This window comes from Lycorma delicatula, chromosome 2, assembly GCF_047948215.1.
Source record: "Lycorma delicatula isolate Av1 chromosome 2, ASM4794821v1, whole genome shotgun sequence".
Lineage (NCBI taxonomy): Eukaryota > Metazoa > Arthropoda > Insecta > Hemiptera > Fulgoridae > Lycorma > Lycorma delicatula.
In genome coordinates this window covers 112,334,885-112,357,800 of record NC_134456.1, presented here as the reverse complement: position 1 = coordinate 112,357,800, position 22,916 = coordinate 112,334,885, and the positions used below count along the sequence as shown (strand labels likewise).

General features: G+C 28.4%; 1 protein-coding gene across 7 annotated transcripts in view; it reads left to right on the top strand.

Moving 5' to 3' along the window:
- The window catches only part of smog (G-protein coupled receptor 158 smog), a 339,219-nt gene that overhangs the window by 301,089 nt on the left and 15,214 nt on the right, over positions 1-22,916 (top strand). For all 7 annotated transcript variants that reach the window (XM_075356098.1, XM_075356095.1, XM_075356091.1 and 4 more), the window contains 8 exons: positions 188-321; positions 6,024-6,168; positions 8,746-8,814; positions 13,937-14,046; positions 14,184-14,419; positions 16,759-17,003; positions 18,580-18,729; positions 22,312-22,437. In XM_075356098.1, coding sequence (XP_075212213.1) covers positions 188-321; positions 6,024-6,168; positions 8,746-8,814; positions 13,937-14,046; positions 14,184-14,419; positions 16,759-17,003; positions 18,580-18,729; positions 22,312-22,437 — 1,215 coding nt within the window. The remainder of the gene's footprint in view (positions 1-187; positions 322-6,023; positions 6,169-8,745; positions 8,815-13,936; positions 14,047-14,183; positions 14,420-16,758; positions 17,004-18,579; positions 18,730-22,311; positions 22,438-22,916) is intronic.

Sequence of the window (22,916 nt, the reverse complement as noted above, 5' to 3'; positions counted from 1 at the left end):
AAAACAAAAAAAAAGAAAGTAATTTAATAAAAATACTATGGATAGAAAGATATTTATAAAAAATTCTTCATTCAATTGAATTAGATTTATGCTTCAAATCACAAATAAAATATAAAAATATTTAAATAACCTTATTTTATATCAGCTACAATGAATAAAGATAACATTATTTAATATATTTTTACAGTGCATATCAATGAGTGGCTATGGCACTAGAAGTGGAGGTTACCGCTGTGCTTGTCTTCCAGGTTATACTTCCCCACCACTTGAAAATATAACATTGGACGATATTTCAATTAGTTTTGATAAAACTTTATACAGGTGAGAAAATTACAATAGTATTATTTCATAAATGCAAACTACGTATTTTATGATTGTTATAATGTATTCTTTTTCTCTTTCTGAATAATAAATAATTAAAAACATTATACATTTTTAAATAATAAAAAGTATAAGCCAGTTTTCATAGGAACATTTTGTTTATAGAGGGAAATATCACTTCATAATGTTATCAGCACTGTAAACAATGTTCTTTTATTTTTGTCTTCCTCCATCAATTGATCAAGATTTTTACTTTATTAGTAAAAGAATTTACTTTATTAGTAAAATTCTTGTTTATTAGTGTTTTATCTTATATAAAAGTTCACTAATGAACAAAATTATATGTTTCAATTGTGGCAAAAACATGAAGAAAATATTGTCAATTTTCTTTTTTAATGATTTAGAGGCAGGTTTCCAAAATAGTCTATAGATTTGTCTGAAAAAAATTGGTCAGCTATGCAAAATTTATGGTGAAGAAAACGATCTGGAGTTAAAAGTCCTCCAAAGAGTTGTATATGGAGGATACCTTAGAAACTAAATTTATACCTTCAAAGTTGTGTTTAAATCATCATAGCCACACATATGAAGTAATACAACCTAGGAAACTGTAATACCTAGTGTTGTATAAATCTGATGAGAAATTTTAGTCTAGTCTTAGTTAGAGCAAGAGTTAGTTAGTCTTGCTCTTTAGTTTAGTTTAGTCTTAGTTAGAAAGTTAGTTTAGTCTTGTTAGAAATAGAGCAAGGAATAGCATTGCAGAACTAAAACAAAATCAATCATGAAATTCATTCTTTATTGTGATAACATAGAAATCATTATCATTTTTAAATGAATTTCAGGTATAATAGTTTAAAAATAAATTTTCTGAATAAAAATTTGAATGAGGATGTTGGAGTACTGAACACCAAGGCAGCAATCAACTGGTCACTACACTAATGTAACTGATGCCATGTAATTTTATTTATAACTGTTTTTTAACTGTTAAGAACTTATTATTTTCTTCACTACTGAAAGACCTAGAACTGAAACAATCAATTGAAAATGTATTTCTGCCTCTAATGAAGAAAAATCGTCATGGACATTTTCAAATTAAACAGTTGTAATTAGTTTGGAAAATACTAAAAAAGAAAAAAACATTTTGAGAAATTTGTTTAATTAAGAAGAATATAACATAAAGTGAATTACAATAAAATTTTATTTTTTTCATGCCTTATTTTAATTAAATTTCATTTTTAAATTTTGGTAAGGTAAGTTGACTTTTGCATCCCTCTGAATATATTGTACAATATCAATGTCAGTACTTATAACATGCATGTAACGTAAAAAAAAAAAATTATTATAATTTCCTATTTACCACATTAATGTTTCTTTTTAACATTTTTTGTGAGTGAAAGCTTCTTGTTAAAAACCAATTACGTGATCAAAAATATATGAAAGATTATGGGTAGTTATGATTACTATTACACTGAACAACAAGATTTACTTTTTTGTTTGCTACAAGGATGTTGATAGCTAAATCATTTGGTATTTTTGATGCTGATTTCAAATTTTTCAGTGGTTTCTTTCTATCAGGCATAAACTTTTTGTAATTAACATTTTTTGTTGTAAGAAAAAAGTTTTGTGACGTCAGTGTAACAAAATTATGTATACAATTTTTACGTGCCTAAATCTGCTTCTTTTGTATTTTCTAATGTAGTTTGCTATAGGTATATCAGTATAAAGATTCTAGCAGTAGTCAGCTGGCATTCTTGGGTTCAATTTTCCATGGTGAATATTTCCCAATTAAAGCATTCCCCATGTTTGCAACTAAAAGCTCCAAGATTGGTAGAGAAAAAATCTAGATGAGAATCTAAGTAGATCTGTAGTGGCATATTTTATCTAAGTGCATTATAGTTTTTAAGAAGCTTAGTTAAAAGTTCTTTGTAATTATCTCTCCTATGATTTCCAAGGAAATTGTTTACAACCTTTGCAAAAGATTTCCATGCAGCATCCTCACAGTCATTCAAACTATCTTCATATTCAATATCATTCATTATTATTCATTATTTTTGTATTTGCAGTTCAATAAATATACCTTCCTGTGTCTTAGCATCATTAGGGAACATTTTTTAGAGAATGAAATCTACTCTCATCACTATCTTTTGCTTTAATGAAATTTTTCATTAACTCTAGCTTAATGTGCAGTGGCAGAATTCCATGTGTAGTGCTGAACTCACAGTGTTCTCTTCCAGAGTCCACTGTTTCTCTTTTTGTCCACTTTTTTTAACATAATGATTCTTCCTACCTGTAGCGTCCCACTCATACAAGAAGCAATAAAATTTAATATACCCGAGTTGTAAACCAAGTAACAGTGCTATCACTTTCAGGTTTCCACAAACGTTTCTCATAGAACCATATCCAGATCAAGTTCAACATTTTTATATGACTTCTTCATGTGAGCTGCATGAGCTAAAGGGATTGATAGGACATTATTTCCAACATGAAGAAGGACTTTCAAACTATGCTTTGAGGAGTCTATAAAAAGACACCATTCATCAGGATGGTGCCATGTCTCAAAGTTTCTAGTAAGAATTCCAAATCATTTTAAGTAAAAAACTAAGGCCTTCTACTGGAAGAAGAAATATTCTAATTCACACTTACCTGTCATGGAAAATGCTTATTTTAATAGTGTGTTATAAAAGATTCTATCCTTTGAATCATGATGCGAAAAATTTCTGCTTGATTGAATAAATTTAGATCATGAACGAGATCATTTAGTTCTGACTGATTAATTAAGTGTGGTTCAATATGTATTCTCTAAAAAGCCTGGATCTCTCTTTGTTCATCATTGATAAATCTGCACAACAATCAACAGCTTCATCTTTGTCTAACTCCCATGTTTTTGGTGTACTAGAATTGGAAACTATGGACTGTGAGGCTCTATTCTTATAGCAGAGGTAATATCAAAATATTTGACAGTATGTCTAGTTTTAGCTGTTATCTCTGATACATTCATTGTGCAAAAATATCAGTCTGTGAATTGATCCTTCAATTCTCTCCAAACCATTTGAACTGCAAATGTCATGTGACGAGATCCATTCTACCATCTAGTCAACAGTGTTTTACATGAATTGTACTAAATATGAAGTGCCCAGGAGCTGCAGTGATTACCTACTTAACATTCAAAATACAGTATATATGATTTGTTTATTATTGGAGTTATATTTCTCCTCTGAGACTTTAATATTACCGTATCACAAATGTAGCAGAAATTGTCTGGATGATTAATGCAATTGTATGACATTTTTATTAAAAGGTTCACTGCAATACACTCACAAACACATATTACAAGACTTTATTGCAAACACTTTATACCACATTAATATATATAGTATATGACTTCACAGGGATAAATAAAATCACAGATCGGTAGGAAAATTAGCTCTTCCACTAAATGTTATACAAACAAGAACTTGCACTTGACTGATGTAGTTGAGCTTTTACACTGCACTAGGGTGACATAATTACATTTAGAAAAAATATAATGTGAATCATAAGATTTATTCTACCTGCATTGTTCATGCATGTGTACTTGCTGGAAATAGAAAGGGCAGTTACAAAATATCTGAGGCCAATAGGGAAATTCTCACATCATATTCAGAATCAACACCCAAAAATAAATAAGATTCAGCAAGTATTGACCATGTAACAAAATACTGTTGACTAGTGTTGTTATTACTTTAAATATTACTACCCAAACTACTTATCATGATCAAACAACAGTCAATTTATCAATCATGTAAAAAGTATCCTTCTGAAAAAAAAATTAATGACTGAAACTAAAGAATAATCATAAATAAAATAGAGGAAAAACCCTAGGTAGTAGTTTTATCAGTTAATTTAAATGTGATGGTAAAAATATGTTCTTAACCCTTTGTGCTCGTATGTGAACTGGACATTACATTTCTAACCTTCTACTAACAAGTCTAGTCCCACTGGACAACTGTTTTAGTCACGTTTTTATTGTTCATGAAACCAATAGATATGCATGTGTAAAAATTTTAAAATCAAGTCCTTTACAAAAATGATCAATTTGGAGTAATTGGAGAAATATCTGAATTATACTCTTCCCATTCGTTGCCCGAATTGAAGGCCCATTATTGATGTAATATTGAAATGTTGTAATGCAATCATAATCTGATTTGCAGGATTATTTTACTGATGACTGGCTGTTTGCTCAGCTGTTTTTCAAAGATGTTTTTTCCCATGGTGATTTGGAAAGTTTAATTCTGTTGTTAAATTTAATAATTCTGCGTATTTCTTCCACAGAGAATGTACATCTGTCCTGTCCAGTATAATATTTATTGCAATCACTACAAACAGTTTATATCTATAGGGAGGTTTTCATCAATTATTTGTTTAATTTGTCTTTACTAATATAAAACACATCAAATATTCCCAATTACTCATATAAAAAGGAGTTTTCTACTATTTCATGGCAGATGATATTAATATCCCCCACTCCTTGCAACACCTCTAATAAAGAAACCCAGTAACAGCTTCTAAAGATCTTCTGAATGCACACTTAATTGTGTTAAAAAGTGACAAGTTTTCCTTACTGTTTTAAATACTGAAGTCGTTCATACTAAGAAGGTAAGACCTGCAAAAACCAGCACATCCTTACAATGATTTGGTGAGGAAGCTTCCAATGGACTGACCTGAGGATACTGTTTCCTGTCTTGTAGCCACACAATAAATCTAAAGCATCTATCAGGTTAGGTAAAGCCTGCCTCCTCGTACCTCCTGCAATATAAATACATCACTCCTTATACTAGTTTTGCACCTTATTTATAAACGTAATGCAAACTAAGTATTATATATAAATTAGGTGAATTGTTATTCTCTTTCTTATAAAGTGATTACTTGTGTGAGAGAAAACATATAGTTTTATAATATCTTTCATAATTTTTTAGAATCAGTTATTAATACTTTGAAATGAAAAAAGGTACACATATAAGAACTGAACTAGTCTTTTGGTGAACACTTTCTAGTTGAAATGATGTTCGATTAATAGTAAATTAATCATTTCCTAAGGCATTTAAGTAAGAGATGAAAGCAACTTCAATGTAATGTAGATCCTAAAACCAAGCATTACTAATTAGTCCACAGTTGGAAGTTCACTGTTGAAATATTGTTCTTGCTTACTATTTGCTGTTGTGTGTGAATTTTCAAGAATGCCAATCATTATAAAAACATTTGTCAAAAGGAAAAAATAATGGAATAAGATAAAGAAAGATTATCCTTTAATTAATAATTTAAAAAATTATCAAACATATGCCAACTTTTATAAAAAAAAAAACCTAAGCAAGCACTTATACATATTGATGCAACTAAGTGTTATTGTATAGAAGCAAATAGAATTTGCTGCACTAAGGCTGTTGTAAATGTTCTCAACCATGTAAAACCAAAACAAATCCCAAAATTATTTGGTGATTTACCTCCAGAAGAATTTGTAAAAAACATTAAAAAATAAGTAATATGGTAATTGCTTTAACAGCAATTTCTAATTTCAGTATTTTTTTATTATCAAATTATATTTTAAATATTTTAAGTAACATTCTTCAAGAAATAGTAGTAAAATATTCTAGAACTTCTAAGAATATTCTAAGAATTTTATGTAAGTTTTAAATTCAAAAGATAAAGAATTATAATTTTTTTTACAGTTGTGTGCCTAGCTGTGGACCAGGAAGAATATGCACTGCACGTCAGAATATATTGCTTCGTACACTATTGTTGGGTGCTCAGTTATTTTGCATTGCAACAACTATTCTTTTAGCTGTTATAGTGTTTCGTAAACGAAAATGTAAGGTGAGATGTAATAAAATTGTAGTTTTTTCCTAATTTAAATCTATTTATTTCTAGTCATACAATTTTTCCAAAGGAATAACTTATGTGCTTTAGTCTGTTTGAATTCCTGTGCTTCCTTTTATATTTAATGGCTATCAGAGAAAGTTGGAAATGATCTCATTTCATTCCTTAATCATGTTCAGTGATTACTACCTGACTTTTATAAAAAAAAAAAAAAAACTATCATTACTGGTGATTTAAATATATGAGAATGTATAAAGGTTAATGAAATTTCAATATACATTCATATAATGTCTAATATATGACAAAAATTCAGTCTGTAATAGACACCTATGTAAGACAAAGTTTAAAAAGTTTGTGATTGTCAAAAAATTATCATCCGTTTTTGAGACAACTAAATTAAAAACTTTTAAAATTTATCTTTTGATTACTGTAAGCAAATTTTTTCTACATGATGAAACTGATACAGGATTATGATATTGCATGTTCGCTGTTGGACAAGGATATTGAGAGACTAACAAATGTAAAAATTTCTTATAAATATAATTTATTATTCTAAAAATATATAAAACAAAATAAATAATAATAATAAATATATATAACATACAAAATAGTAATTAAATAAAAAATAACAAAATTGATTTAATGACAATTAAATTATAAATATCAAAATATAGTTCAATTTACCAAAAACTTGAAAATGACTAATAGAATGCATTAACAATAAGATAACAATACAAAAGTTTAAAATTGATACAATTCACTTTCCACAATTATTATTACTTTTGTTGTTTACCCAAAAACTACCCTACACTATGAATGAATAGATTGCCATCACTTTCGCTCCTACTTACAAATAACTCACCAAACTGCTTATTGTTTTCAACCACTGTCCAAACAAGACACATCTTTCAGTCGTTGTTACCAATAATTACTGTTGTAGCATATTGCGCTGAAATTGAGCTTGAAAACCACTGACCCTGTCTGCTGGTCTCCAGAAGTATTTATACTTCCTGGCTTGCTGAACCAGAACCCGACTGTCCTTGTGATTGTTGAACCGTAATAATTTTTATTGTTTGTGCACTTAATTTTTCTATTAGTTTTTCCAGTTTGGTAATCCTTCTGGTCGAACAGGAGCTTTTGGAGGTGCCATTGTCTGTATTACAAAGAACAAATTGCTAAACAAATCCAATGTTCTAAATAAAGAATGTCTTTTAGTTCCGTCTAGATTCTTCTTTCTGGAAAAAACCCTGTTACACTGGCGCCGTTACAATATCTTGGCAGATACTGTATTTATTTCCACTGCTAAGAAAACCACCTTTGGCAAAGAAACAACTTATAAAATTCTTTCTATAATATTGCTTATTTATGCAAACAACTTAATGCAGTTCTTTGAATCTCTTTTCTTAACTACCTTGTTGCACATAACTTACCTGTTTTTTTTTTTTTTGTGATGAGCTAACTTTAGAATAGTAAATATTACTTTTCTAAGAAGGTTTCTAATACGTTGGGAGTAGATCATGAAAAAATGTCCTCTGTAGTTTTATTTGTTAAGAAAGAAACAAAATATTTAAAAAAAGATACATTTCTTTTTAAAACTTTAATTTAAAGCCGAGCAAACTTAAAAGACCAAATTTAAAAAAGAACAGGAGATAAAATTAAATAAAGTCTTAGAGATAACAAAAGGTTTCATGCTTGTTCAGCTTAGTAAAGGTGGTTTTATTGGTATCTAGCTGATAGTAATTGAAAAAAACTGAAACAAAGTAACTGTTGTTATTCTTGTGATTCCAGATACAGCTACTGGGTTGGTTTTAAAAACATTATTGATAAGTAATTTAATAAATTCTCCTTATGAATAGAGGAGAAGCAATATGTACAATAATTTGTTTAATAACAAAAAATGTATATAATTAATTATTATTACATTAATTATTTTGTGAATTAATTTTTATTCTAGTCTTTCTAATATCAGTGACATATATAAAGTGCCTGAAGTACTAATTTTAATAGTCCAAATTACTATCTGAAAGTAACAATGTCCCCTATAAAATAGTGTCTGTGGTGAACATATTAATGTTACCTGTTGACTTAAATAATATGTCTATTTTGCTGGGCTTGATATTCTAAATGTGCAACATTTTTGAGATATCTGTAAATTCAGCTCGGTGAAATAGACATTGAGAAGTTTACTCATAACTTTTCTTAGCAAGCATGACACATATTATTTGTTACTCTTGAGAATAGAATGGCTATGTTGTTTTTGGGAAGTGAGTTCTGCTCAAATCAGTTCATCTGCAATCATTTGTGTATGGTACTTAATATAGAACTATTAAACAGAAAGAAAATACAAATTTTATATTAAAATCAGTATTTATTTTCATCATACTGTTTAATACAGTTTTTTGTGCATTCAGTATCATTATCATAATACAACTGAAGAACGTACAAAGTACTTTAACTTTTAATGTTAAGTGTCTTATAATCTCTCACCAATTTAAGATTTTTATATTTAATACCACTTTAGTGACGTATTAAAATGAATTTTAGAATGAAATTTCAAAGTAATTTTTTTTTCAGACAATTGCAGCTGGTATGTGGACTATCTTGGAGACGATCATATTTGGTATTATTCTTCTTTACTTTTCTGTAAGTTTCTAAATAGTACTTAAAAAATAATTATTTTTACTTACTTTCCATGTCCTTTTTATCAGTATTGTAATTATTGTGATTTGTGACAGTGTTTTATATATATATATATATATATATATATATATATATATATACTAGCGGACCCGACAGACGTTGTCCTGACGTGGCATTGTTCTGTAATAAATGCACAACACCTAAATATAAGTAACTTATTTAAGTTAAAATTAGCAGGAATGAGGACGAAATTTCATTAATATGACTATTAGTATGACTATTATCAGTTTGTGATTGTTGTATTATTGTAATGGGTTTATTGATTAATTATGTGTAGTATGGTTAATATTTTTTTCACTAAATATTGAGATATCTGACGAAAATCGAAACGTCGTAAAATTAATAATTAGTGTAATTAATAAATTTTGGTAGTTACGTATTAATGCCACCGCAGCTACAGCTTTATTTAAAAACAAAGTAGTCAATCGGATTTCGGTGGAAAATGGGCCGATATAGAGTTTAACATAGATTCAAAACAATCTCTTTATTAATTTTAATAATGGTTATTTATATTTATTTATTTTATAAATATAATTTAACCAAACTTAACCTACACTCGCTTCGCTCGCTAACCTTGACTAATTAACAGGAGTGTTTTGATTATTTAAATAATAAATAATTGCAATAATTACTGAATTTATTAAATAAATACTCAAAAAGTTACGGTATTAATTAGTCAAGGTTAGCGAGCGTAGGTTAAGTTTGGTTAAATTATATTTATAAAATAAATAAATATAAATAACCATTTATTAAAATTAATAGAGACTGTTCATTTTCCACCGAAATCCGATTGACTACTTTGTTTTTAAATAAAGCTGTAGCTGCGGTGGCGTTAATACATAAGTGCCTACATTTTCATCCACGTTACTTCTAATTTTCACTTAAGATCATTTTAAAAAAGTACCTCCTGCATTTTTTTTAAATTTAATAATTTTGAAGTTTCATAAACATGTGATAGCTTAATTAATCAATTAATAAAAAATTAAAGCACGGTAAAAATAGCAACGTTGTGAAAATTTTAGTAGAAATTTTTATCATTTTTCTCATTCTTTATTTTAACATCTATTTTACCAAATTTTAGATAATTGTAAATTAAAAACAATTTTATAAAATTAATCAGCTACAAAAATTATAACTTCAATTTTTTAATTATACTTTAAACTATAATTATTATACGTAAATTATATTTTAATTTTATAAATGTTATAATTTATTTTACAAACTGGCATTTTTATTTTCAAAGAGCCGTTCAATACTTCATAAGTTGCGTAGAATCAAATGAGAACTGACAATTTAAATTTGTAGGTTAAGTTGATTGTTATTGAATGCAGGTGTATACATCATTAAAATTCATGAAAAATCATGTAAAATACTCACGTCAATACTGCATCTTACAAATTTGCACAATGTATATTTTTTAATTGCACTTTAAAACGTTATTTAAATAAATAATATTCTCAATCAGCGTGCAATTCTATCAGACTCGGCAATGCTTCGCTATTGCTAGATTTGAGTATACATACAAATTAAATGAACATAATTGAAAGTTTCATAAAACTTTAAAAACAATGAACATTAGGAACTTCAAAAAATTTAACCTTTCACTTTATAAAAGTCAGAAGGTAAATAAATCCAAATGGCAAAACAACAGCACTACCTATCGGATTTAATTCACACCACTCTCTAATCACAGTATTCGGTGGAAAATAATTTTTTAATGAAAAGGGTTGTGACTGCAAAATCATTACAATTGATACTCAACATTAAGAAACTTATAAAACATTACCTAACTTCATAAAATTTAACCTTTCACTTTATAAAAGTCAGAAATGTAAATAAATCCAATTGTCAGAACAGCACTACCTATCGGATTTAATTCAAACTACTCTCTAAACACAGTAGACTGTTAAAAATGCAAATTTTAATGTAATAACAACATTAAGCTACGACGCAAGTAACTGATATGCGAAAAACCAACAAAATAAAAAAATGTCCTAGAATCCGATCGTACCACCAACTACCAGTTCTGACTGATATGCCAAAAATTAAAAAAATTCTAAAACGCGATCACAGTGCTGCCTACCGGATTTAATTGTGAACCTTAACCATCGCAAGATCAACAACAACTCATAAATAAATAAATTAATTAAAAAAACCATTTTCTATCGGATCAAATTGTGAATCTAAATCATTCTCGAATCAACTTAATCACACACACAAAATTTCATCAAAATCAGTCCAGCCGTTTAGGAGGAGTTCAGTGACATACACACGCACAGAAGAAATATATATGTATATATAAAGATATATATTATTTTAAGTTATTTATATTCAAATGTTGAAAATCATAATCTCCAGATAGGAAAATTCCTAGATGTTCTAAAATTCAACGATTCTTTACTTTTTTATTAATACAATTATAAAAATATTTATATATTCTGTTAAGTACCTTGAAAATAGAAATAACAATATTTTTTTTAAATCCTCTAACTTCTGAACCCATTGTAAAACAGGGATAACACTTTCATAACATATCTTTTTTAATATTCAATAAACTGAAGGAAAATTTTTTTTCTGAAATCATATATATTTTTCTTAATCATATATATTATATTTTTTCTGTGAGCTATATTGTCTCACAGTAAACTTATTTATAGTTAAAAATCAAGTATTTTTAATAAAAAAATGGAAAGTGGCTTGATTTTTTCTAATACAGGCATTTTATATTAAGTATTCAAGAAAAGAACAAGCTTTAAAACAAGCCTTGAATTTTATTTATGTGACTTCTTGCAAACAAGATGTATGTCTTTAAAAACAGGCTTCATTTTTTTATTTTATGTAGTCTAATTACTTTGTTAGATTCAAAAAAATGTTGATTATTATAAAATGGTGCTCTGAAGAAGATAAAAAGTAATTCATGTTCATAAATGTACTAGAATATAAATTTTAATAAGATATGTAACCAAGTTTACTTTAAAATAATGTATATCAAATCAAGATTCAATGATGTTGAGAAAATAATCTGGAGAAGCAGAGTAATTTTCAAAAGTTGAAAAAACTAAACAACTGCATGTTACGGCAAAAGAGATGATGTATAATTAAGCCTTCTCACTTACTAGATTCATCACTTATCTTTTTAATTTTTGTACCTAGATGCTTGAAAATTAGATGATGCATTCCTTTAGTGTAGAAGAAACCTGACAAGGCCTTTTAACCTGATAAAATGTTCCTTGAATCCCAGATTGATGGATTTCCTAAATTCAAAATATTGTGATAGCAACTGTATTTTTAATATAAAATTGTTTGGAATTACATATGTAATTTTTGAATATAGTTGTGATTTCAAAATAGAGAAAAATCAGAAATCACAGAGTAAATGTGGTAAGGGGGTAAAGAGTAAGCAAAACATACTTAATTTGATTTTTTATTGTTACTCAATGTACCAATGTAATAAGTCTAGTAAGTGTAACTCCCAGCTAAACTGGAGAATAAGTGAATTGTTTATTCTTTCAGCTTGTGAGTTATTATTCAAAAAACTTAAAGGTAGAGTGGTAGCACTTCCACTTTTCATCTGGAAGTTTCCAGATTTGAATTACACTCAAGCTTGGTAAAGTTCATACGTCACAAAATTTATCTTTCAGCCATCAGTAAAAAAAAGAGTGATAGTAACTACAAATGCTGTCAGTCTATGGTTTCTTTATAAATAAATTATTAACTCATTAACAAAATGATAATAAGAGCTGTATAATTATTCCTTAAGATACATATCACTGCAAGCATAAATCCATATAACTATACATTTTTTTAAGTAGGCAGTTCAATTAATATAATGTCATTTAAGAAAATGACGACTTTAAGAGAATAATAATAATAATAATATAATTTTCCATTTATGCGATGAGCATGTCACATTTTCATATATGATTTTTATAAGATGGTAACACAAAACCGAGAATGCTATTTTTTACAAGAACTAAAAAAAAGTATGTTAGTTAATAATAAGTATAACAAAGGAAGCACTAAAGTTATAGGAAACAGCATTTGGTAAAGGATGACAAAGAATCCTTGGAATTGGAAAGTTATTATCCTTATTTGCCTTCTTCTAAGACTGAAATACTCTGCATCAGCTTATAGTTCTCGAATGGTTTACTTAAAAAAGCATTGAAACTATCAGGAAATAATTTTTACAATCCATTCACTTCATAACTTTTGTCAAGAAAAATTACTACTTTTTCTTTTTGACTAATTTTGTTTGTTTCTTAAGATTCTATTATGATAGGATTTAAGATTTCATTAAGGAAAATGTTAATAACTTTTTTCTTCTTAAGACCCTGAACCAACATTTTCTTTAGAATTTAAGTGTCATAAAAATTGGCTAATATAAATTTTACTTTGCATAAAAAAATCTGGAGTAATGTATACCATCCATATCTTGGATTATAAAAACCATAAGTAATAACATGAAAAATAAAAGATGTGCTGACACATCCGCTGCTTCCTTAACTGTGATTCACCATCCCAAGTAAAAAAAACCTTCACTGAGATTTGACAGAAAGCCAAATGAAAGATTGTTGAAAGAGGAAGATCAAGGATACACATCACTAGTATAAAAATCACAAATTTCAGAGACTAAGCTGTTCATTATTATGTAGATAGTTCAGTTCCTTTGTTTATTTAAGTCCTTTCAGTTTTACTTAAGACTGTAAGATGTGTTTTGTTTTGAGTTCATTAAATAGTAGTACACAGATGGGAATCTCACTCATATTATTTACATCAGTGGCATCTGGCTGAGGTGGGCTGAAATATGTCATAAGCTGAGGTTTCGAAGATGACCTCTGATAAAGCCCATAATGGCTAATAATAGAGGGGGTGGCAGAGGGTGTCTTTTCCTACGAGGGTCAGGATGTTCATTATTACGCATTATAAAACTGTAATATGCAATATGTAATATTAGTAATTTATAACATATACAGTGTAATAATGTATATGTAGCATTAATATTACAACAATTTAATAGTTAGAATGAGAAGTTTTTCATTATATATTTCTATTCCCTTTGTTACAGGTAGTTGTTCATTTCTTTGAGCCATCTATTGAAAGATGCTTGTTGGAACCATGGTGCAGAGAACTTGGTTTTATTATATGTTATGGGGCCATCATTCTAAAGCTTTACAGGTAAAACTTTATTAAGTGCAAAACTTACTTGAATTTATCCTTATTTCATCATTACTATAATTAACTACTTATTAGAAAATAAAATAACTGATCTAAACCTATCACAAATAGAAAAAAAATATTTTTTTATTTTTCAGAATATTAATGGAATTTCGCACTCGTAAAGCACATCGTTGGGTAGTTAGGGATAAAGATCTCTTAAAATATTTAATGGGTATGGTACTTATAATGACAGCATACCTAAGTGCATGGACAGCAGTTACTCTGAATTTTCTACAAGAAGGGTTTACTATTCTAAGAGTAGGGGAAACTTCAGCAGGATTCCATTTCCAAGCTTGTAAAACTCTTTGGTGGGATTACGTTACAGAAGCAGGTAGGTAAGAATATGTTAGTATTGTCTTAAATATGCATATGTTGTCACCCAAAAAAATTTTATGGTCTTGGCTTGCTAGTATATTACTATATATATATAAAATTATTATTATTATTAATAATGTAATGTAATAATTTTATAATTATTATTAATAATTATTATTATTATTATTTATTGTATATATATATATATATATATATATATATATATATATATATATATACAGTTCACTGGAGAAGGCTACTGTACTCACTTCTCCTAGTTTGCCTTACATTGTAATGCTTGTTATTCTGTAGCATGGCATGATGGTGTCAAGAGAGTTCAGAGTTTCATATCAGGTCATTTACAATCTTCCTGGTTTTGACATTCAACATACAGTTGTTGATGTACTATTGTATACCTTGATGATTTTTGTTGCCAGACAAAAATGTAAAAGAAACATAATATATGAACTATGTCCATACACCTCCAACTGACTAATTGTTAGATTAACAACAATCACATGTAGGGTCCAAAAAAATCTCCTTATTTCAAGCTATAAAGTTTATTACATTTTAATATTAAAAAAACGAATACCTTGTAGTTATTGCTCATCTTATTGCTTTAATTTTTGCTCTCCAGTAAGTACTCTATAACATAAATAAATGATGTTTAATTTCTGACATTAATGTGTTATGAAGAGAATTAACAAATCTCTTATTTTATTTTATTATTTTCTACAGATATGAGGTGTTTTTTTAAGATAAAAGATACATTTATTTGCGTAGTACAAAATTAGAATTTAACAAATTAAGTATGTAAACAGCTTGCACATATTCCACACATCAACAATGCATAACTTAAACCATCAGTGCTTGACACTTTCTCTTTCCATTCTATAATTGCTATTTCCACTTCAGCCTCCAGTATCTCCATATTGCTGCCTTCCCACCCATCAGTCATATTCAAATAGCTGCCTGTAACAGTCATTTCTTTATGCAAGCCCTCGTTACTTTGATATCAACTCAATAATTTGGATTCTGTTAATCAGGATGTTCTTATAAACTATTTTAGGTGCGGAAACTTTCTTCCCATCCTCTATATTCCACTGACAGCCTTAATAGATCCAGGCATGCTGAAAAAATGATTCATTATTTTTTCTTCATATCTTCTTCTGTAAGTGTTTACACACATGTTCCCACCTTCTGCTAATAGTTTAATCTGAAATTTTATTAAGAGATTGTCTTTTTTCTATTAATACTCTGCTTCTTCAGATAGCTTCTTGCTTCTTAACCAATATTTTCTTGTATTAGGATCACTTGATTTATTTGCTATATGTAATAACACCAATAACACCTTATCATAGACATTCTGAACTTCCAACTGTTTTAATTCTTCTTTGTTTCTCAAAACATTCCATAAATTTTGCACACATATTTTTTGCAAAAAATTTAATTTTTGATATTTCAATTCTAAGTCACCTAACATACTACCTAACATATCCAAAATAATTTATACTATCTTTATTGCTTAAATATTTTACATAGTTAGCTGAACAAAATATATTTATTTTATTTAATTACTCATATACATAAAAAAATGTTAAAACTATTTTGAAAAAAGTCAATTAAAAGAGTTTTTTGTGGGGGGGGGGGGCTGATTTGGATCATTCATTTGGTATTGTAATGTGACTTAATTCACAGTGTGGTAGAATGTATTCACTCTAGAAGCATTTTTTTCTGAAAAAATGTAATTTATTTTTTAGTAGATTGTTGCAGAAAAAGCTAATTACATCAATTTGAAGTGCTTCATACAACATTTCTGAAGGTGTAATACATTCTGATAATGTAAATTTGTTTAAATGAAAAGATTTTTTTTTTTTCAATTTTCTGGTAAAAAACCTGGTTATAGGTTTAAAAATATGCACATTATAAAAATTTATTTATTTTAAACAATCTTTTTTTTTAATATTACATATAACACAACATATTAGAATGTTGTGAGTAAAAATACTATTTTATAAAAATTATCTGAACATTTCTGAGAAATTAAGTTTTAAATTAAAAATTTGTATTAAAATGTAAAGAAATAATGTTCTTTATATAATTGTGTGAACTTAGCTGAAAAGGCTTAAAAATATACTCTAAATTAAAAAAAAAACACAAAAATTTTATGAAAATTATATAAATTATTTTTGAGTAATCAATTGAGATAGTACCTATCTCTCAATAGTAACAGTATTTCATTAACTGTAGACTGATTTACTTAATGATTCATAATTTACGGAGAAGGAATCCTTAGTCTTCTTAAAATTATCTTATAATATTACTAGTAAGAATTTTTTTATATCTTTTTAACAGGAGAGTTAGTGATCCTGCTTTTTGGTTTACACCTTGGACTTGCTGCTCGTAATGCTACAGTGCAATTTGAGGAGCGCAGGTTCCTTTGCCTCACTGTTGCTCTGGAAGCACTGGTCAGTTGCATTTACTACATTATGCGTGCATTATACTGGGAATCTCTGCACCCTGACACTACATTCATAGCAAATTTTGCTCGCAGTCAATTCTCAAGCACTCTTGTTCTTATGCTGATATTCACACCTAAAGTATGTCTTCTTAGTTCTGCATTATATCCTTTTATTGTACTTTAATATGTAAGAAAGCCTTTTTTAAATTATTCTTATCTGTGTAGTATACATATTTTTTATAAATAAAAAAACTATCTTATTGTTTTAATAAATGTATTTCCAAATATATTTATTCTCTTTAAATTCCATACTAGAATTACAATTTCACTGCTACCACTACATGTAGCATTTAAATGAGCTTTTAATTTACTTAACGTATTTTACATTAATCTTTTAATGGAATAATGGTTTTTAACAGGTAATTTTATGTTTTACTGGACAATAAATTATTCAAAAGATCATTTATAACAAAGTTAATATGCAATTTCTCACTTACATTTATTCAATATGGAAAGTAGTCTTTATGTAGATAGTATGGTAGTAGTATTATGAATATCAGTATTTACTATACAATAATGCAGACACCCAAATTTTATTTAATATAAGTATACTAGTGAGTTAAATAATAGATCATGTGGCACAATTTTAAAGTGAGCCAGGAAACTTGGTAGGAGGTATTTATTTTCATATTATTCTTATATTTCCACTGTGTAGAAACTTGTCATTCACTTTGATAGAACTTTTAGGTGTCTACTTTTGATAAATGAATGTTGCAGTAGCTTTACTGCATCCTAAAACATAATGGGATGAAACCAAACACCGTTATTCATCTGTTATTTTTTCTAGGATAGTCACATTCAGTGAAATCTATAACATACATATATCACATTACATTACAATTACGTAATGGTTTATAGTTACAAAATTAAAAATTGTTACAATCCTGCTTCTCTAATACCTGTAGACCTCTGAAAAGTGGTAATTGTACATACTACATGTTGATAAATGTACATTAAGTAATGACATGCATTACTAGTATTATAATATTAAAGATTAGGTTATTTAATTTATGTGATTTTAAATTAACGGTATCAGTTATATACATCAGTATAATAGACAAAGTGATATAAAGTATACATTTTTTATTGTTTGAAAAAATTACTCATTTTACACAAAAGATTAAAAATTAGTTCTATTTAAAAATGTCACCGAACAATCACTGGATTGTAGTAATTTTATTGTGTAAATAAACTTAGTTTGTGTGTAAAAACCCATGAAAATCTATTTTACATATTTCAAGTGTTACAAAATAACAATCAAACACTATAAGCAATTTATTGTAACAGTAGTCTTAAGGAATTTTTGAATAGATCCATAGACTGCATAATAAAAACTGATATGCTATTTTTCTTATTTTTTAATTAATTATTCTGAAAGAAATGTGTGTGTGTGTGTGCGCGCGCGCACCTGTAACTTGTTTTACACAGTTATAATCAGTTGCAGTCAGTAAGAATTTGAGTATATGAAAATATGTGGAAGCATTTATGCATTGTTTTTATGAATAATCACCAGTAAAAATGTTTATTTTAAGCTAAAAGCAGATTTCTTTTATCTGTATAGTATCACTATAAAGGTTTTAAAATAGTTAAGGGATCATAATATAAGTTACCTATCAGAAAAGAGATCAATTTTAAGTTTTTTAAACTTTTTTTAGGTCTGGTACCAACATAAACAAGTTAGAGATTCTAGACATCAACTAACTCATGAACTCTCTGATGCATATAAACCACAAGATGGTTTACATTATGGTGAGATGGATGTTTCAGAAGTTAATCTGGCTGATATGAATCCTGATGATATTCGAGTAAGTACAACAATCATAAAGAGGAATGTTTGTGAAATCAGAAAAATTTTCAAATACTGTTTTAAAAACTTGTTTGATAAAATACTTGTCAACATGATTTTTGTCTCACGAAAACCAATAGGTGTACTTAATGCAGTTTTTTATCCTGTTTTCAAATATGTTTGGAATTTCTCCATTACCGACAGTTTTTTTGTTATTTTAATTTTTCTAAATATTTTAAAACGTTTTTCATCCATTTTCTACACTGTAAAGTAAAAGCTCCTACAGCATTGTAAATATGATGGAACCAAATGAGCTAACTCACAGGGTAACGTTACTACTATTGTGAAGGTTCAGGAGTGTATAGACATGTACAAATGTGATCTAGTTTAGAACACATTCATCAGAACGATGCCAGTTGTGAGATAGTAGTGAACCAGTAAACACATCATTGTGAGTACTTTGTGTATTACATATTTACAACTTTATTTCTTTTAATTAGTTGTTAGTAACAAAATACCTAGAATTTGTTTAAATCATCCTAACAATTTTTGTTATTTATATGGTGAAGTGATGCTCAAATTTCAAAGTCAGGGACCAAACAATGGCTTGGTCCCCACAATCTATTGTTTGTCATGTTCTAGGCTTCTCACTGCATGGAAAAATGGCACATGCCCTATTTGCTATCCCTATGATTTGGAGGGAATCCAAAAATCACTCTTCTGACTGTTATTTCTGCTTAACAAACATTAAAAGGATTACGTCAAAATCAAAACAAAGTGGTGTACTGTAATTTGCAATCTATCTGCAATGAAACCAGTTCCACATTACGAAGAATTGCCCATACCAAAGCATTCAGAACATGTGACATTAGATGAAAAGAGCTCACAGTCTGATGGAAGTAAAGAAGAAAAAGAATCAGATTCTGGTGATACAACTTTTGAACAAAGCAGTTCATCCGAGCCTCATTTACTGACTCAAGAAAATCTTAACGATCTCATACGAGATTTAAAGTTATCCAAAAAACAGTAGTTTGCTTCCCAGCTAAAAGGATTGAATCTTCTTCAAAAGAATACGAAGGTATGTACTTATCGTAATTGTCATTCTGAATTTAGACTATTTTTCTGAAGAAAATGGCGTGTTTTGTAATGACATTTCTTTTCTTATGGATATCCTTTGTAATGAACATAATCCAACAAAATGGCGCTTGTTCAATGATTCCTATAGTTAGTTTAAAAGCTGTGCTTCTGCTAATGGCAATAAATTTCCATCAGTACCTGTGGCTCACTCTGCTAATATGAAAGAAACATATGAAAACTTTAATTTATATTGGAAAACGTTCAATATGCGTATATTGAAGTACATTTGCGTATATTTATATGTGTATTATGAATGGAATATTTGTGGTGATTTGAAGGTAATTGCACTTATTCTTGGTCTGCAGCTTTGTTAGACAAATTACTGTTGTTTTTTATGTGAACAGGATAGTAGGGGCAGAAAAAATCATTTCATTAAAAAAGAATGGCCTAAACGTGAATCACTCATTCCTAAACAGAAAATTGTGAAACATGACCTATTGTGTAATCCTACAAATGTCTACCTCTGTTACATATCAAACTAGGATTAATGAAGAATTTTGTCAAGGTCATGGACAATACTCCGAGTTTTTATTGTAGAAGTTTCCTAAAATTAGTGATGCAAAAATCAAAGAAGGAATATTTGTGGGTCTACAAATATGATCACTAATGCTTGATGAAAAATTTGAGGAACTACTGGATCCAATGGACAAAGCAGCTTGGCAAGTATTCAAAAACGTTACTCAGAGTTTTTTGAGAAATCAAAAAGCAGAAGATTTCTTCCAGGAAAATCTTGGTGCAGTGAGCGATGAGCACGGGGAACACTTTCATCAGGAGATTTCAGCTATGGAAAAGAGGTATTAAGGGAAATGGAATCCTAATATGCTGGCCGATTATTGTTGGACCATCAAGAGGGATGCTCCACAGGCGAAATATAGCAGAAATTCATTATTTTTTTACTTTCTAGGTGAGTCAAATGTTTGAATATTATGTAGGTAAGAGTGCAGAAAGTATTAAAATGTTTGAAATTATAAATGCCTGTCTCTTGGAAACCTTGCGTGATGGGGAAAGCCGATATCATATTTGAATTCAAGAGAAGAAATGCTAAAAAAAAGTTTAACAAACAAAAAAAAGTTTTTTTTTTTGTTCCCCAGTGTAGTCTTACAGATAAATAAAAAGTTTAATTAACTTAATCTACCATAAAAAATATAAATATTGTATTTGTATACAATATATACAGAGTTTACACAGAATACTGTATAAACTGGGTCATACAGTTTAGTCAGTGGTTCTTAAATACCTTTAAAATTTGTATCTTAAATCTTTTTGAAGGTGGCAGAGATTTACAGATCCAATCAACACCAGGTGAAAAAGAAAATCAGTAAAAAAAATATTAAAAATAAATAACCAGGGTTAGCTACAGTGTACACATACACTGTACATGTACATTATACATACATTTGTATCTATGTGTATGTGATATTCATTATTATAAGAATACTCCAGAATTATTATTGAAGATCTTTTTCATTCACTTGTTCCTCCTAATTGTAGAAAAGTTTTGGGAAGAAGGACCAAGTACAAACACTAGGAAGTAAATTCAAAACATCCATACAGGAAACAGTCTTAGTTACTTCTCTTACTTTATTAAACATGCATCTCTGGATAGAAGTTAATAATTTAATATAAAAGTGATTGATTCAGGATTTAATTTTCTGTTTCTGTCTAAGAAAGGCCAACAATTATTTGCCTGGTAAAATGGCTGTTGTGAGCTCTGATTATGTCAATATTTCTACAGCCTGAACCAGCAGTAACAAGATGAACCACTATGCAGTTAATCATATGATTGAAGCAAATAAAATGGGGTTTAAAGCTCCTCTTTTTTCCAAACAAACCAGAAATTATTATTACTGGCTGTTATTCTAACCCAAGAATGCTGCTGTACACCATACTTGGTTTAATAGAACACAAATACTTAATTTAGATGAAATGCTAAGTGCTGTAAAAATAAACAAGAAATATTTTTTAAAACAGTAGGGAAAATTAAACAAATCAACAGTGGGTTCTACCAAAGCAAAGATTGTGTTAAAACTTGAAAAAATAACATGGAATATACAGTAGTACATGAATATTTTTCTACAAATTCTTATTACCAATTTTACTATAAATATTATCTATTTCCTGCTCCTTGTAAAATTTAAAAATCTCAAGACAAACTAGAATTTTGTTTTCACTGAACCAAGCATTTCGCAATGTGAATTAATAACAGGATGGAAATAGGAATCATGGCAGTTCAGTGTCACAACATTCCATTCTTGTCAGCGGCAGGTAGAATCAGCTATCACCTCTTTAGGCACAAATTTAGCATCACATTTGATATTAATCTATTAATTTGAGTACTATCTAATAGTCAGCATTGACTGCACCAGAAATATTAATGAGTTTAAGAATTATTAAGAATAAAATTAAGATTTATTAAAAAGGTTCTTAAAATTTGTTTAATTGTTCTTATAAACTCCTTTTACAGGCTGAATTGAAGAGATTGTACACCCAGTATGAAATATTGAAGAATAAAACCATACGTCAAAATAATCCACATATTTCAAAGAGACGAGGAGGGCGTAAAGTTGCTCATCGAAGGTTTTCATTACAGGTATGTTGTCTACTTTCAGCTAATACGTTTTATTTATAAATTTTTGAACTATGATCAGTAGGACAACTCAAATACCAAGAAACAATATTTGCATAAAATTCAGTGAAAAATTGAAAATTATACTGGGAAATTAAAAAGAGTATATCAGTTTTTCTTATTTTTGGTATTGCTTAGTGTCCTTTAGAGTCCAGGTAAATAAATAGGGAACTAGTCACTCCTACTAGATATATTAGCCGTAGGCTAAATATTTAAAAGTGAGATTATACAGTATTTAGTTAGACATTAAAAGATCATTAAATTTTGAATATTACTGATCTGCACATTTGTAATTCTGTACATTACTATAATATATGTTGCTACACCCTCTAATGTGTTAAGCTAAAACAAATATTATAACTTCAAAATTGATGTCTTTGTGTTGAAAATCAATGCCTTATAGACAAGATACAGCCTGTTCATTATCAATCAGTTTCTGTCCA